Source organism: Podarcis muralis, chromosome 12 (genome assembly GCF_964188315.1).
Source record: "Podarcis muralis chromosome 12, rPodMur119.hap1.1, whole genome shotgun sequence".
In the NCBI taxonomy this organism is placed as follows: Eukaryota; Metazoa; Chordata; class Lepidosauria; order Squamata; family Lacertidae; genus Podarcis; species Podarcis muralis.
The window spans coordinates 58,063,502-58,079,473 of record NC_135666.1 but is presented as its reverse complement, the minus strand read 5'-3'; the positions used below and the strand labels follow the sequence as shown (position 1 = coordinate 58,079,473).

At 40.9% G+C, this 15,972-nt stretch overlaps 1 protein-coding gene across 1 annotated transcript in view; it reads left to right on the top strand.

Annotated features, from left to right (window-relative positions):
* VPS41 (VPS41 subunit of HOPS complex) overlaps positions 1 to 15,972 on the top strand; it is a 110,287-nt gene that overhangs the window by 35,397 nt on the left and 58,918 nt on the right. The window contains exons 5-7 of the mRNA XM_028750077.2: positions 6,503 to 6,577; positions 9,795 to 9,857; positions 10,924 to 10,989. Of these exons, the coding sequence (XP_028605910.1) occupies positions 6,503 to 6,577; positions 9,795 to 9,857; positions 10,924 to 10,989 (204 nt within the window). The remainder of the gene's footprint in view (positions 1 to 6,502; positions 6,578 to 9,794; positions 9,858 to 10,923; positions 10,990 to 15,972) is intronic.

The window sequence follows — 15,972 nt, the reverse complement described above, 5'->3', positions numbered from 1 at the left end:
GGTACAGCTCCGGCAGAAAGGTAAACGGGGTTTCCGTGTGCTGCACTGGTTTACCAGAAGTGGCTTAGTCATGCTGGCCACATGACCCGGAAGCTGTACGCCGGCTCCCTTGGCCAGTAAAGCGAGATGAGCGCCGCAACCCCAGAGTCATTCACGATTGGACTTAACTGTCAGGGGTCCTTTACCTTTTTAAGGATTTCATGCTACAGGAACTATTGAGGTTGATCTGAGGCTTCTTATTACCTTGATGGGATTATCCACAAAGCGTGTCATGCTTCGAAAGTCCTTTTAAACCACCCCTCCACCCACTGCCACACTTTGCCCTGCTTCAACCCATATTCAGTCTCTCCTTTCTCACAATTTCCTCTTCCTCAATCCCATGCACATTTGATGGGTGACGCATTTTGTAAACAGCCCTGATACCGTTTTACATCTGACAGGGAAGCAAGCCTTATAATGACTCTGTTGGTGTTATTACGGTGGATGATAAAGAATCCAGTTAATTGCTTTCAGAAAAATAATGCTTTGCTCCCCCCCACATAGCAAGGAAGTTTACTTCTATTGATTTAAGATGGAGAAATATTTTACTTCGGGTTGCACTTTCATATGCGTTAGTCTTTATCACTTCACATGTTTTGACAGGCCGTGTAAATGTTTCTGTTTATTACTCTAACGGTATCATTTCAGTTGTCTTTGTCAGTAGCACAGAAGACAAAGCAGCGAAACGCCAACTAGACCTCAGAATTGAATGTTTACGTGCTTTTGAAAATAATCTGCCAGGGTACTCTGCTTATTAACTCTGTGGGTGCAATTCAAGAAACGTTAGTTGCATTGAAGTCTCGTTGAAATCAATAGGACAAATCCCCTCGCTTTGAAACGGGTTGTTCACATTCGCAGATGCGAAGTACAGTGGCACCGCAACTCACGTAGATTTTGCTTGCGCAATCGCAGCTTTATGCAGATTGCCAGGGAAGAAGGAGTGAGTGAAGACCTGCCTCAGAAACAGCGGAGGAATAAAAGATATGCATCAGGAACGGCGGGAGGAGGGGGAGGGATGTGGTGGCGGCAGCAGCAATCTTCGGAGGCCTGATCCACCGCAGCTGTGCATCCTGCCGCTTGAGGCAGTCGCCTCACCTTGCCGAATGGGTGGGCCGGCCTTGTCTGGTGACACCAGCAAGATCTTGCAGGGCAGTCCATCATGTTGTGATAAGCAAACTGGTTGCTGAACCCCTGAACTACTTGCCTGAAGTCACCTGCTTGCTTTGGCATATTACCTTTGGTATGTTCCCTGTTGTAGGAGCTCAGCAGAGTTAAAAGACTACGCTGTGCCAAACTCTTTAAGAGACAGGAAGCTTATTAGATAGATGTGCGTTTGCTAAATCCCAACAACCTTTTAAAAGTATTGGGGGATTTGGAAAGGATTGGCTCCTAAGAAGCTAGCACACTGCTGATTCCCTTGGCTTTCCCCCTTTCCCCTAAGCTTCATTTTCTGCTTGCGCCCACCATTTTTCCTGTGAGAAAGAGACAGGGAAGTGGGCAGTTGTTTAAAAGTTGCAAGTTCTCAAACCTTATGAGGAGTAAAGATAAAAGTATATCCATTTTAATTCCAAGTTTTTATAATTCATCCTCGAACAGTCAACTGCTCTCTAACATACGATACCCTAAGGAATCTCTGTTTGGTGATCCAATATATCTTTGCCTTCAAGATCTCTTCATCTAAACAAAGAGGGCCATAGGAAACATAATGTTTTGAGGGGTCTCGCAGCTGTCAATAACTCAGCAGTGTCCTTTTGCTTTGCCTATTAGCTCTTTAGGTTTCCCATTGGCAAAGCATTATTTTGGGAGTAGCTGGTATGGTGCCCCTCAGATGTTGTTGGGCTCCAACTCCCATCATACCCAGAAAGTCAGGTTTGATGAGAGTTGTAGTCCACAATATTTGAGAAGCACCATGTTGCCCAACATGGGATTTTGCCATTGGCTGTACGTAGGAGTTGGCACTCCCAGGAATGGGAATGGGAAAGAGCTCTTTTGTCTTGGCCTACATTTTTTGATGTTTCTGGAGAGATGGTGAGGGCCACTCTGCAGCAACTCCCAGTCCACTCAGAAATGTCTTATGATACACCCAAGTGCTCCGAGAACAAAAGAAACAGCAGATTGTAATGTTTTTTGTTACTGTGCTGCTGGCCTATACAGGGGGAAATAGCTTTGAATTCAGATTTGGAGCTTTTCAGAATTGGTGGCAAAAATAATAAGGCATGTGGGTGACTCCAGTTCCATTCAAGATCTCATAAATCACTTGAGGGAAAGGTTAGAGAGAGAAAAGGCTTGTGTGCTCATATGCCAAACACAACCACTTAGAATTATTCAGAGTTCTTTCATTAATAGAATGCTGTTTACATTGAGATGTTTTTCTTGTACGAAAGTCAAAAGCAATGAAATTAAAATAGGACAGCACATGTTAAATAAGGTGACATTAATGGTGGACTTGCAGCCCTTTGTTGCTATTTAAAAAGAAAGCCAGACATGAATTTTTAAGAATAAAAAATGACATGTCAGGGAAATAACATGGTGAACAAAGCACACGAGTATGACAATCCTTTATTCCCAATGGGTGTTAAGATATTGTTGATAATGAACTTTGTACAGCTAACAGCTTTACCTCTACCAGGAAGTTGAACCTTATTCGTTTTAAAAGCCATGACAGGGTATATGATTGCTCATTATTGCATTCCTGATAGAATGCTAAATAATTCAAAGAAAATTTGTGGTGGCAATTCCTTTTTTAAAAAAAAAGGAAAGAAAAAGACATCAAATGTAGAAATAGTCTGTGTATGATTTTCTTGCTCTACCATCTAAGAACTGGCCTTTAATTACAGCCCTGGGGACGGCATGTCCCTCATTGCACTGAAAAGTATAAGTGGGCTTGGAAGCTTCTGCGTGGTCCCATTCCAACTTTAAGAAATAAAGAAATGAAGACTAGAGCTATCTTATGCATCAGAAATTAAAACGAAGCAGCTGGTGCAAAATTTCTACTGCATATAAAAATGACACCTGTTGATTGAACCTTAAAACTTCATCTGCCTGATGAGGTCTATAAATGTGCCAAATTTCAAACAAACCCAATTTTACTAGAGCAAGCTAAAAAGTGTTGCAAACGGGCACTTTGCCTCTTTTTACTCCCAATTTTTACATAAACATCTCCTATTACTCATTTATTGCATTTATCCCACATTTTCTCCAAGGAGCTCAAGGTTTGGTTCTCCTCTTTATCATTTAATCTCCACAACAACCCTGTCAGGTAGGTAAGACTGAGAGGCTCTGAATGACCCAAGGTCTCAAAGCATCTTCATGACCCAGTGGGGATTTAAACCCTGGTCTCTCAGGTCCTGACATTTTTAAGGACTAGACTATACTGACTCTTTATCCCCCCCCCCCAATGGTTGAAATCTAGTGATGTACTTTATTCAGACTTCTTTAAAGAAGGCATACTTTCTGAACAGTTGTTACAGTTTATTTACAGTCATCATACCCCATGGTTTATCAGTAGTGGCGCCCTCCCTGTGGAATGCCCTCCTGTGAAATGTCAAGGAAATAAACAACTATCTGGCTTTTAGAAGACACCTGAAGGCAGCCCTGTTTAGGGAAGTTTTTTACGTTTGGTGTTATATTGTGCTTTTAATTCTGCTGGGAGCCGCCCAGAGTGGCTGGGGAAACCCAGCCAGCAGATTGGTGGAGTATTATTATTATTATTATTATTATTATTATTATTATTATTATTATTATTATTATTATTATTATTATTTAATGTGACATCCAATCTATTGCAGATTAAACATGCCGGTCCCCGTCCCCCCCCCCCCCCGGGCCGGTGATATATCCAAAGTCATGGACTGTGCCCCCATGGTAGATGAATGATCAAAGCTGTTGACTTTCCGATCATCACATTGATCACTTTGTTTTGAGGAAAACCTTTGGGATCAATTACTGTTTTTAGATACATTTGCATATATGATAAAATGTTGTGCATAGGCTGTGATGGGATTATCTGAGATTTTTTTCTAGTGGGTAAGTCAGCAGGTCCCTCCTGTAATGAAATGTGGTTTGCCATAATTGCAATTGAGCACCAGTCTGCTTTTCACACCCCTAATCTGTGTGCTGCATGCTTGTTAACCATGGCTAAAAGGCATGAAGTCACACAGTCAACTTTTTAAAACGTTTTTAGAATTCTAGCTCACAAATATTGCCTCTCTCCCAGAAATGGAGTCAAATCCAGCCCTAATGTTTGTTATTCATTCTGCCTCCCATCCACGGGGATGCAGCATTTGTGAAAGAATCAATTATCCATTTGTTAGTCAGAGGAGCTTTACAAATTATACATTAGCAGATTGATTTCTCAGGTTCACCGTTGAGGGACTGACACTATGAGGTGGGATGATGATGAGCATCTAGGGAAAAGAAGTTGCCACACAGTTAAAAGAGGCTCTTTGAATGGCCATGAATTTATTCCTAATTGAAGAGCTGACATAATCCATACTAAGTGTATTTATTTCAAGCATTTTACATTAGGTAATTGATTATCACACAGGCTGTATTTTGCAAGTGGAAGCTTTTCTTCAAATTTAGGGTTTTGTAGAAAGCTTTTCTTATCAGATACTTACTGGCCTCCTCCCCTGCCAAACGCACAGACCATTTCTCCTGAACTTTCCCCCTCCTATTAAAGTTACATTTTTGTTCTAATAGTGTCAGCCTGACGATATTGATTTCTTTTGAACAGTCAAACTTATATTGTCCAGAATCCCAAACAGGTCTCCCTCAGAAATAAAACTGCAGCTAATGGGAATTCAGTGAGGGACGTTTATTCCTCACTGACACAACTTTCAAGACTTTCTTCATGAAAACCTGATTTTTGTCCTCAAGTTAATCATCTAACTCCTAAAGTTCTTTAGAGAGGGAACTTGCTCAGCTAATTTCCAGTCTTATTGTTCATTGCTTTTATACTTTGTCCTTGCTATAATGTAATATTCACATTGCTGCAGCGCAAAATCTGAATCCTTTGAACACTACTGTGAGTAATCTCACTTTGGGACCTGCCTTCTCATGTAAGTGGGAGCTGCTTTGGCTAGAGTGACGTTCAGCCATCCACAAATCTGCTCATGTGAGCAGTTGTAATGGAGGCACAAACTGGCAAGATTTCCCCAACCATTTTCTGAATTCAAATGAGCTCCTGATTAATTGTTAGACCTGACTCACTGCGATGCAATGATGGCGGTAATTGCTGTTCACTTGCCAGGAACAGCTAGACATCTCTGCAGGGCAGCAAGGTGTAATGGGAGAGTCATAACCCTTCGCAGCTCTTCAGTGTAGTGATGGCTGCCACCAGCAGAAAATATTCCATATTATCAATCTCCCTTGGAATTTAGGCTATAGTCTGTGACATATTAGCACCATAAAGACTTTGGGCAGGCTTGCAAATAACTACTCTTCTGGTCACCAGCTTCTTTGTGACTAGGCATAGCAAGCTTATGGAAGTCTGTTCTTCCCACTCCAGTTTATGTCACAGGTTAGTAACCTGTTTGATGAGTAGACCTGTTTGCACACCTGACTTCTGGGACACTGCTCTCCTTGCTTTCTTGGGCTGTTTGAAAATTGGCATTCCATGGAATCCTTAGAAGCATATCAGGGATACTTCTGTGAGAAAACAAGAAATGGCAGACAAACTTGCCCACTACTGCCAATTTTCTATTGTAACGTGCAGTGCCAAAGGCATTCTAGGTGAAATAATAATAATAATAATAATAATAATAATAATAATAATAATAATTGATGTGTTTGCCACGGTTGGCTCCATCGGGTGAAACAGTTGGATCTAAATTGTCTTGAGTAGATAATCTATTATAATATGCCCCAGAATTCTTTGTAATGTGCAGTGGACAAATGAATAGGAATGATGTACCCAAAACTACTGAGATTATTTCGCGATATTTAGCGAAGATTTTAAAAGTCAAATTTAAAACTACTTAATTTTACTTAATGGTGGCTACCGAGTCTGTTATATGTTTTATGTGTTTGAAATATGTCTGGATTACCAATGTTTTATGGATGTTTTCTCTCTCTCGCTCTTTTATGATTTTATTGTCTAAATTATGCCAATAGGGAAAACATTCTGGGAGGATAGTAAGTCTGAACACTACTGCCAAACAGCAGCAATACTAGTTATCTGTTGCAGCCTGCCCAGGAGCTGCACCCACCCACCTTGTTCTTCCTTTTGTTAGCAGTCCCAGGCAGGCAGCAAAACCAGGTTTTGCTTCTGATGAGCCACTACATATGACTAGTGGGCAGCATTTAATTTGGTGGGTTGTTGGTACTGCACACCTGGTTTTTGTATTGGGTGTGAGATGGAAGAAACTTGCTTCTTCTGCATTGTGCATTCTAAAATGTTCTCTCTCTCTCTCTCTCTCTCTCTCTCTCTCTCTTTCTCTCTCTCTCTCCAAACTTTTAACAGAGTCCAGTTAAGATAAATCAAATTAGCCTGGATGAAAGTGGAGAGCACATGGGTGTTTGCTCTGAAGATGGCAAGGTATGGCTTTTCCACATTTAGCATGAATCGGTGATGTGCCACTTTCCAAGTCCTCAGGAGATCTCTGTACGGCAAAATCCTATAACAACAGCACCTGGATCTTGTGTTTTAGTACCTGACTCACTTACAAAAAACCCCTCATAATTAAAGTCAAATATATTTGGCCCAAATGTGCCTAAGGAAAAGTAATTACAAGAAATGTCAATAATGTTACTGGTATTAAACTGATTAACAGCCGTGGCACAGGGACTTGTCACTGTAATCATTACTACTGTGCCAGTTATACTTCACTGACTAGTCTGATGTTCCTGCAAGACAGTAGCTTAATGCTTCTCTGCTATAAATCCACAAAATTGGATTTTTGTGGGCAAGATTTCTTTGGGCTGGTGGTTTTGGTTCTGGTTGTTTTTTTAAAAAGCACCTTATGATTGTTTCCTCAGAAATCTTTTGATAAGCAGTCATAGTTTATCAGAGGAATATAGTGCCTTGCAGTTGCTCCTTTAAACAAATGTGAAATCAATACACATAATACATGTACAGTTTCCTTAAAAATGTGGCACCTTCTTCCTCGACTGGAGACATACATCATTTTGTGTACCGCACAGCTAACAATTAGCATTGTTTTCCTGGAATGTTAAGAGCTGTGACATTTTAGTGATTTTGATGATAGATTTCCCCACTTATTAGAATGTCTTTGTTCATTTGTTTGCTTTTAAGACCATGGCAGTCTTTGCTAATATTGGTTGTGATAATAAAATTCCAAATCGTAACCTATTCAGGATGCTTTTTCTGGGAATAATGCTGCTAGCAGCCACAGTGTATTAACGCCATTTCCCAAGATCCATCTCACTTAACTGGATAGAACACTATTTGTTACTAATCACATTCTTAGGCAGGATTTTTAGGAACAGTAAACTAAAATAAATACTGAAGTATATATATATTTCTTCCCACAGGAGCAAAGAGTAGTAAACTCGTTTAATCTGTGCTTTTAGTGAGCGAATAAATGCCATAAATAAGTTTACGGTTCCCAGTGTGTTGTCCTCCGAAGAAATCTTGATGTTACAATAATTGGCACAATAATTGAGATACTATTGCTGGTAAAAGAGGTGGTAGAATTTTATAACCAGTGCGAGAGGCTCTTAAGAGTAATGCAATTGTCTTGGCAAGATAAGACAGAAGCCAATAATTGTGTACGATAATCAAAAGTGATGTGCTTATATATTCAAGAAGTAAAGTTTTGGTGTGATTTGATGTATTTAAATTACAAAAAAATATTTATTTTTTTTGCAGTTGAGACTGGCTGTGCATTTGCACACTGAAGACTCAACACATGCTTAGAAGGACAGGCAGCATACATTTTAGTTCTCCAAGTTTATTCATTTAGTTTTGGTAGTTATAGCTCACCTTTCCAACCACACTGAGACACTCAAGTTGACTAGCAGCTGTGTATTATTATGAACAATCAGACAAGGAGCTAAGAACAAAAGGTATGAAAGAACACAGGAGATTTAGGAGCCAGCCATACCACAAGCCTGCAGAAATAAAAGTGTTTTGGTGTAGCATCCAAAGGCCATAGCTGAAAGGGTCAGGCTGAACTCAGCAGGAGGTTTCACAGCCTGGACTCCCCTGGAGCCTTGCCTGTTGTGCCTCTCATGGTGGCAGGACATGGAGCAAAATGACCCCAAAGTCCAGAAGACCTGAGTGAACAGGCAGGCACTTGTGGGAGGAGATAATTTGGCACCAAGCTGCTGGCAGTGTTAAAGGTAACGTGCTTGGAAATAAATGGAAAGCCAGTGCAGATGGAATAGCAGTGGAATAATATACTCCACAGGGACCCAGGTGGCGCTGTGGGTTAAACCACAGAGCCTAGGACTTGCCGATCAGAAGGTTGGCGGTTCAAATCCCCGCGACGGGGTGAGCTCCCGTTGCTCGGTCCCTGCTCCTGCCAACCTAGCAGTTCGAAAGCACGTCAAAGTGCAAGTAGATAAATAGGTACCACTCTGGCGGGAGGGTAAATGGCGTTTCTGTGTGCTGCTCTGGTTCACCAGAAGCAGCTTAGTCATGCTGGCCACATGACCCGGAAGCTGTACGCCGGCTCCCTCGGCCAGTAAAGCGAGATGAGCGCTGCAACCCCAGAGTTGATCACGACTGGACCTAACGGTCAGGGGTCCCTTTACCTTTTAATATACTCCACAAAATTGCCTATAGTGTAGTTGCAGCATTTTGGACCAACTGAGGTTTCAGAACTTGGATATGATTGTGGGTATTTTTGCACAAAGACCCACGAGTCTTTCTGCGCTGTATTATTGCTGCTATGCATACAGGAACATATGAATGCCTTTTCACATTTTCCAGTTTCCACACTGTTCTAAACCCTTTGGCAGAATGGTAGGGTGTTTGTTTCCCTCCTTTTATTCTTTCAGCCATCCTGTGAAATAGATTAGGCTAAGGGATAGTGATTTGCCCAAGACTGAGCGCCCTTGGATTGAGATGGGATTGCAACTGCCCCGCCAATCCTAATTCAACCTTTTATCCTGCTGAATTAGTAACTGGGAAAACAGGAGGTGTTGCAAAAAGTGGTAGTTTCTTTTACAGCACATTTCGTGCTATGCATTTGGGGGCCTGTCATTCAGATATTCACCACTGTATTATCTCAACATTTAAAAGCTTTGCTTGGCAGTTATTAGGGACAAATATATGATATGATGATATGACTGAAATGTAACTGGGAGTATTCCACAAGGTAAATCTGTTAGCATTTAGTACCCTTGAAGGTGCATTTTAAAACATAATGAAAATATGTATAATGGTAGAAAAGCAGAGCCTCTGAGATAATAGAAGGTTTCCATTTATGTTCTGTTTATTGTAGAAATGGAAATTATTTTCTGTTTTAGTCAGGTGGTTATCAATTCAATAAAAGTGTTTGGCATAAAGCACGGAGAGTCCTTTGTCCTTCTGGTGGTTCTAGCAGCTTAATTGCGTAGAAGCACTTTCGTGTTTCCATTAAATACTTTAATGGAATCAAGGAAAGCTTGGGATAATTTTAAACTATTACAGTGTGCTGCAAATGTATTTGTTTTTGTTTTGGGTTTTTTAAAAAAAAACAAACTATGATGTATTTGCTGTTGCCATTTTCACTCACCTTTTGACTTCTGAAGTGGGATAAATCATAGACAATTTAATATGGTTTTAAAAGCATATCCTTTAATTTCAGGTGCAGGTGTTTGGATTGTACACAGGGGAAGAATTCCACGAAACATTTGATTGCCCTATTAAAGTAAGAGCTTAGTTAAGTCTTAACAAATGTACTATTGTTGCATTCAGCAAATTGCCATGACCATTTCTTTTCTCCAAAAAAAGAAAAAGAACATGAATATATCATAGATTTCATTCAAAAGTTTTGGTATGGACAGAGATGGTGTTCCTTCATGATTCCTCTGCAAAGCAGAGGAATTTGTCCTCTTTGTGCTTGCTTTTTAGGTCCATGGGCACATTTGGAATTTAGAGTGAGTGCTGTGGGTGACATCCTCCTTTGCTCACCTATCCCCACCGCCCCCCAGATCAACCTGCCCCACAGAAAAGTAGAAGGGCAGAGCACAAATGCACACAAATGTGGGTCCAAGGGATGTGGGTCAAACTCAAAACCAACAGAATAATCTGCGCCTTGAAAAGGTGCATCAAAGGCAGTTCTTCACCCGCAGGCACCCTGCTGGCGACTCCTGCTGCAAGGGCTTTCCTCGCCAGTTACTTCTTCTTCCCGCCCCAAAATAATGTGGAATGTTTCAGAAACATGCTCGGTTGACAAGCCAGAGAAAGCAACAATGAGAAGCAGATCACAAGCCAACAATATGTGATAGTTCTGCAAAAGCAAACTAGCTGATGGGTGTAGAATTTGTTTTAAGATAGTATGTGGGGTTATAGTAAGTAGGATCATGGACTCTGTACCAGAATAATTGTAGGGTCTTTTCTGTGGTGGCTACTTGCTTGTGGGGCGTTCTCCCCAGGGTGGCTCACCTGGCACCTTCATTACATATCTTTGGGCGCCGGCCAAAAATGTTTTTCTATAACCAGGCCTTCGATTTATTAAACAATCTATGTTAAAATGTGCGTTGGGGAATATTGTTTTTCTTTGTATGTTATGATATATATCTTTGTTTTTTTAGATTGTAAACTGCCCTGTGATCCTTGGATGAAGGGCAGTATAGAAATTTAATGAATTTTAATAATAATAATAATAATAATAATAATAATAATAATAATAATACCTAAATAATTCTACAGCTCATAAAACCACACAAGAACAATATCAATAATAACGCATAGTTTTCCTTCTTTATGTTCAGATTGTCGCTGTTCACCCTCAATTTGTGAGATCACACTGCAAGCAGTTTGTAACTGGAGGGAACAAAGTAAGTTTCTCATTTCATAATACTGTGTCAGTTCTCAACAGGCAAAGTTAAAGTTCCAAAGGAACATGTGCACGTATTTCCCTGGGGTTTGTCCCCCACCCCCAATCAGGTAATTCAGGGGTGCTTTCAAAGGAAAATTATGGGGAGATAAAACACAGGTACCAGCATCTATTTCCCCTCTTGGCAAAACTACTACTGTTTGCCTAACTGCCAAACATGGAAGAGTCGGAAGCAGAGTCGACGCAAGAGGTGGCCTTGCACACTTCTCTGATCTATTCTTTTCTCACTTTTACGGTTTTGCTGTTCCTCATGCTGCTCCCCCATCTCTCTGCCTTGCTCTAAGAAAGGGAATGGGATCTGCCTCAGAGCACCACAGTCTGGGAGAGGTGGCATGGAAGGATGTCCACCCTGCTCTGCCAATTTCTGAAGCATTTGACCCAAGCTCATAGGGGACGCGGGTGGCGCTGTGGGTAAAAGCCTCAGCGCCTAGGGCTTGCCGATCGAAAGGTCGGCGGTTCGAATCCCCGCGGCGCTCCCGTTACTCGGTCCCAGCGCCTGCCAACCTAGCAGTTCGAAAGCACCCCCGGGTGCAAGTAGATAAATAGGGACCACTTTCTAGCGGGAAGGTAAACGGCGTTTCCGTGTGCGGCTCTGGCTCGCCAGAGCAGCGATGTCACGCTGGCCACGTGACCCGGAAGTGTCTCCGGACAGCGCTGGCCCTCGGCCTCTTGAGTGAGATGGGCGCACAACCCTAGAGTCTGGCAAGACTGGCCCGTACGGGCAGGGGTACCTTTACCTTTACCTTTTACATAGTTTGTTTTGCTCCAGACAAACCGGGAACTGCAAAGTTAGTTCCTAGTTTACACGAGCCATGCGCATGGGGTTGGACCTAACACAGAGCCATAGGATGGCTTAGCTCTGATAGCATAGTGGCAGCCGGAATGGGAGAGGTTTAGTGGCTGTGAGTCTACACCTTTGTTTATTTGCTCTAAGTCATGGTTTGGATGAGTGTTATGTGTTATGTGTCATTTAAACAGGTTTTTGTATTTTCCAAAACCTGAGAATAGCATGTACTTTTGGAAATGTGTTATTTGAATTGATTTTTAACAGAATTCACATTAAAGAATGCAGGCTTTTTTAGTTTTCCAAAAGCTGGTGTCATTTTCCCATCAAAAGTTCCCAAATTTTAAAAATCCCTCCGAATTAAGGAAGCATAGCCCTAAATATTTAAGGCGATAATAGGGCTGTGATCTATTTTCTCAGAATGAAGCCCCCCAGAATTGACTGAGGCTTGTTTTCTGGAGGTTGTGTTGCTTAGGATGGCATCCCATGATTTATTAAAAATTAACTGAACTTAAAACTTTAATTTGTGCTATAACACTATGAGTGCAAATATATTGTTGGGCTGCAGAAAATTGTGACCATGATTACTTTTTACTGGTCCTTGGCCTTTTAAATGTATAAACGGCATAATGGGTTCAGAGTTCATTGAACAGGGTGTGTGAGATTTAACGCCATAAGAAGATTTTAGAAAAGTCTGATCAGTAACAAGATGTATACAGTTTTCCTGTAATTACGCGATGCGTTATTTCTGGGTTTCAGAAATAATGGTTAGTTCACTTATTAGAGGAATGCTACACTAAAAAAAGTACAAGAGTGTGCCTTGTGAAAGCATGGTGAAAGTGTTTTGAGTGTTGCTGATGTGATCGAGAGGGCTTGGACTTGGAACCAAGCAGCCTTTAGCTCTTAGCCTTTGACTCTCAGACCAACAGGGTTGTCTCAATGATAAATTGAGATAAGCCTACCTGTGCTAACCTGAGCTTCATGGAAAGAAGGGTGGGACCAAAAAATGACAAACAATTCTCATCCTTGCCACTGTATGGTTTTAACATTCTACTATTTTGCTGCAAGCTAGTATCCGCTTTCATTGTCTGGTTAGAGCTTGCTGTGATGTTTCAGTGATACTCTGCCACACTGTACGCAAAGCACTTTTGAGCACTCGAAAGTGCCAGTCAAATTATTAGTTTTGTTAGTGTGTCAGCTGCAGTGTGCAGGTGTGGCTCGCAAATGTTCCCCACACTCCTCCCAGGGCTGGAAAAGGGTTAGTTTAACCTCCGGTTTGCTAGTAAAACTGAATTACTGTGTCGCGAAATGATGCACGTCTAAAAAGTGTGTCACCAACATGAAAAGTTCGGACAGCTCTGTGTTACAGTATTCAACTGAAACAGGAATATTGTTAATCATCAGATGTTGAACTCAAGGCTTGCTCTTTGACCAAAACGACTGTTTCCTGATATTGGTTGCTTTTGTGGCACCGAACAATATATGCTCTTGAAAGGCTCTTGAAAGGTGTAGCAGAAACAGTGATCTTCTTTGACCGATGGGTATGTTACTAACTAACAGAACCCTTCTTGCCCATTTCACACTGCAATTAAGTTCAGCAAGTTTTGAATGGAGCACTTGGCAGATGATGACAACCCTGCAATAATAATACATTGTAAATAACAGGGCATCCCCAGCCCAGGAGGGCGGTGGAGCTTCGAGGCAAGAAGAAAAGACAAATAGTGCTATTGTAGGCCATAACCTTCTCCCTTTAAAAGAGGGTCTAATCTTAAAAAATAACAGGGTGAAAGCTTGCTAAATGAAGGTGGGAAAGCTGAAATAAAGGTGTTCTTTGGTTAACCCTCAAAGAGCTACCACATTTTTCAACCTGCGAGCTTAAATGAATCCGGAACTTAGAGAGTGCAAACGCACCAATATTATCTAGAGGTTTAAAAATTCCAGAAGAAAATGAAAGGCTATATAACTTTCCAGATAAACTGTTGATCACTACCCATACTTCTAAATAGTTTAAACTTACGGGGTTAAACCCAAATATAGTGTCATAAAGAATTACAGAACAAAGGTGAAGTCAGAATAATATTATGTCAAGCTTAAACAAAATGAAAAAATGGGGAAAAATTGGAGGCATAATAGTTGAAATGTATAATATGAAATAAGATTTGAAAGAAGGTGAGGTATTGCTGAATAAAATTCTGTAAAAGGGAACACAGAAAAGGGAGATGCGAGGGAGTCTGGAAAGAGGATTATGAGAACAATATCTAAGAAACTGGCTTTTTCTTTTTTATGTCTTTTTTATGTCTTTTTTCTTTTTCTTTTTATGATGGGCGTTTTACTGTGTTCTTCTGTTTTTTGAATGGTGTTTTTTCTTTTTTCTTATTCTGTTTTGTGAAGTTTGTTTCATTGTTTGAAACTTTAATAAATATCTTTTTAAAAAAAATAGTGTCATAAAGAAATATTGGTAAAACTTGACAGAAGAAAATGATTAGTGAAGATGATACATCTATGGGTTGTTGCTAGGAAAATGAAATTTTGTTGATGACTTTGCATTGTCATTTTTCAATTAATATACTACTCATTGCCCGTGTTAATTATAATGCTGAAGATAATACATTAATTGGAGAGGTGTTCTGTTGATAATTGGAGTCGATGTCTCTCATCCCTTCACTGGTTTGGAATCTTTGTTTTTGAAGAACATGCCATGTATTTGCTGCTGATCTTGATCTCTCAAGTTGTGGAGGCTGAAATAAGTAATTGCCAGAGTGTGGTGGTCCTTGGCATTTTCTGACTAAATATTGGAATTTATAAAGGGGCAAGAAAGAGCTGAAGTTCTTTCTGATCCAACTCAACCAGATAGATAGACTCCCCCTCAGTGGCTGAAATTCCTGCATTTTTAATGCATCACAAGACTCACATCTATATTTATCGGCCTCTTTGGCCAAAAGAAGTAGAAATCTTGGGTAGCAAGTAAGCTGGGTCAAGACAAAAATATTCTGACAATTCAGCTGCTGCAATTTCAAGTATAATGATAGAATTTGTATGTTTGCTGTAAAATCTGCCAAGTACTGTCTTGGATTATTATTTTTTTAATTGCCTTGATTTTTAGTGTCAGCAAATCCAGCTTATCTTTGCTTTGTGAGTAAGTAGGTGACCTTTACCTCTGAACTCCACAATATGTGCTTCATAATAACTGGTTGGATCACTCTGACAAATTATTAAATTGTCAGGATGCTGTTTGCAGCACAGTCCATTTTTAGAAACAGGGTAGTCAGCTGTTTGGCGTTGCGTTGGTAGATGAAGAGTACCAGACAAGAAAGGCAGATTGCTTTGTAAGCTGTAAAATGTCAGTCAGTAAATACTGAGAGGTCCCATTTAAGTGAAGTAAGAGTAAATACCAAGGCAATCTCTGTCCAGGTATTGGTCGATTTGCCTTAAACCGTTGTACGCCTTTATTGCCTCAGTAGCTTCTAGCTTGAAATTGCTGTCTAAAATGGGTGACCATTAGAATGTTTACATGACTCAATATCCGTGTATATTTACAACACAAAAGCCAGTGGTGCAAAAAAACCCTTGTTGCCCCACCAATATAAAAACTGAGCCTAGCGAGTGGTGCCAAAGCCGAACAGGAAACTGGTATGTCCTCCTTCCATACGCCCTGCTGCGTCTTATACCTCGTTTGCTCCCTCCCTCTTGGTACCTCTGTCTTATAATTTGAACCAGAGACCAGAGCATCTTTCCTTGCCAGGAGCTCTGGACGATATGAAGTGGGTGGGATAATAGGCATTGAGAATTAGATCCCTCCTCTCAATAGTACACCTGTCTCTCCCTCCAAGCAGGATCCTAACATTTTTGCAAGAAGAGAATGATGTGATAGGTCAGGGAAGGCTAGAGCAAGGGCGGGGGTCCTTAATTAACCATAGCTCCCCATTGCATTTGAACTGGAAAACGATGCTTATGCTTCCTATCCTGATTTGCTTGGGAACCATTAACGATAATTTCCTGATTCAGCTGTAACAGGGAGCTGTGCTTCAATGCAGCTTCCTGGCTTGTCTCTCCGTTCTCACCAAAAGATGCTCGTGATCTACTTCAGTTTATTTACCGTATTTTTCGCTCTATAGCACGCACCCGACCATAACACGCACG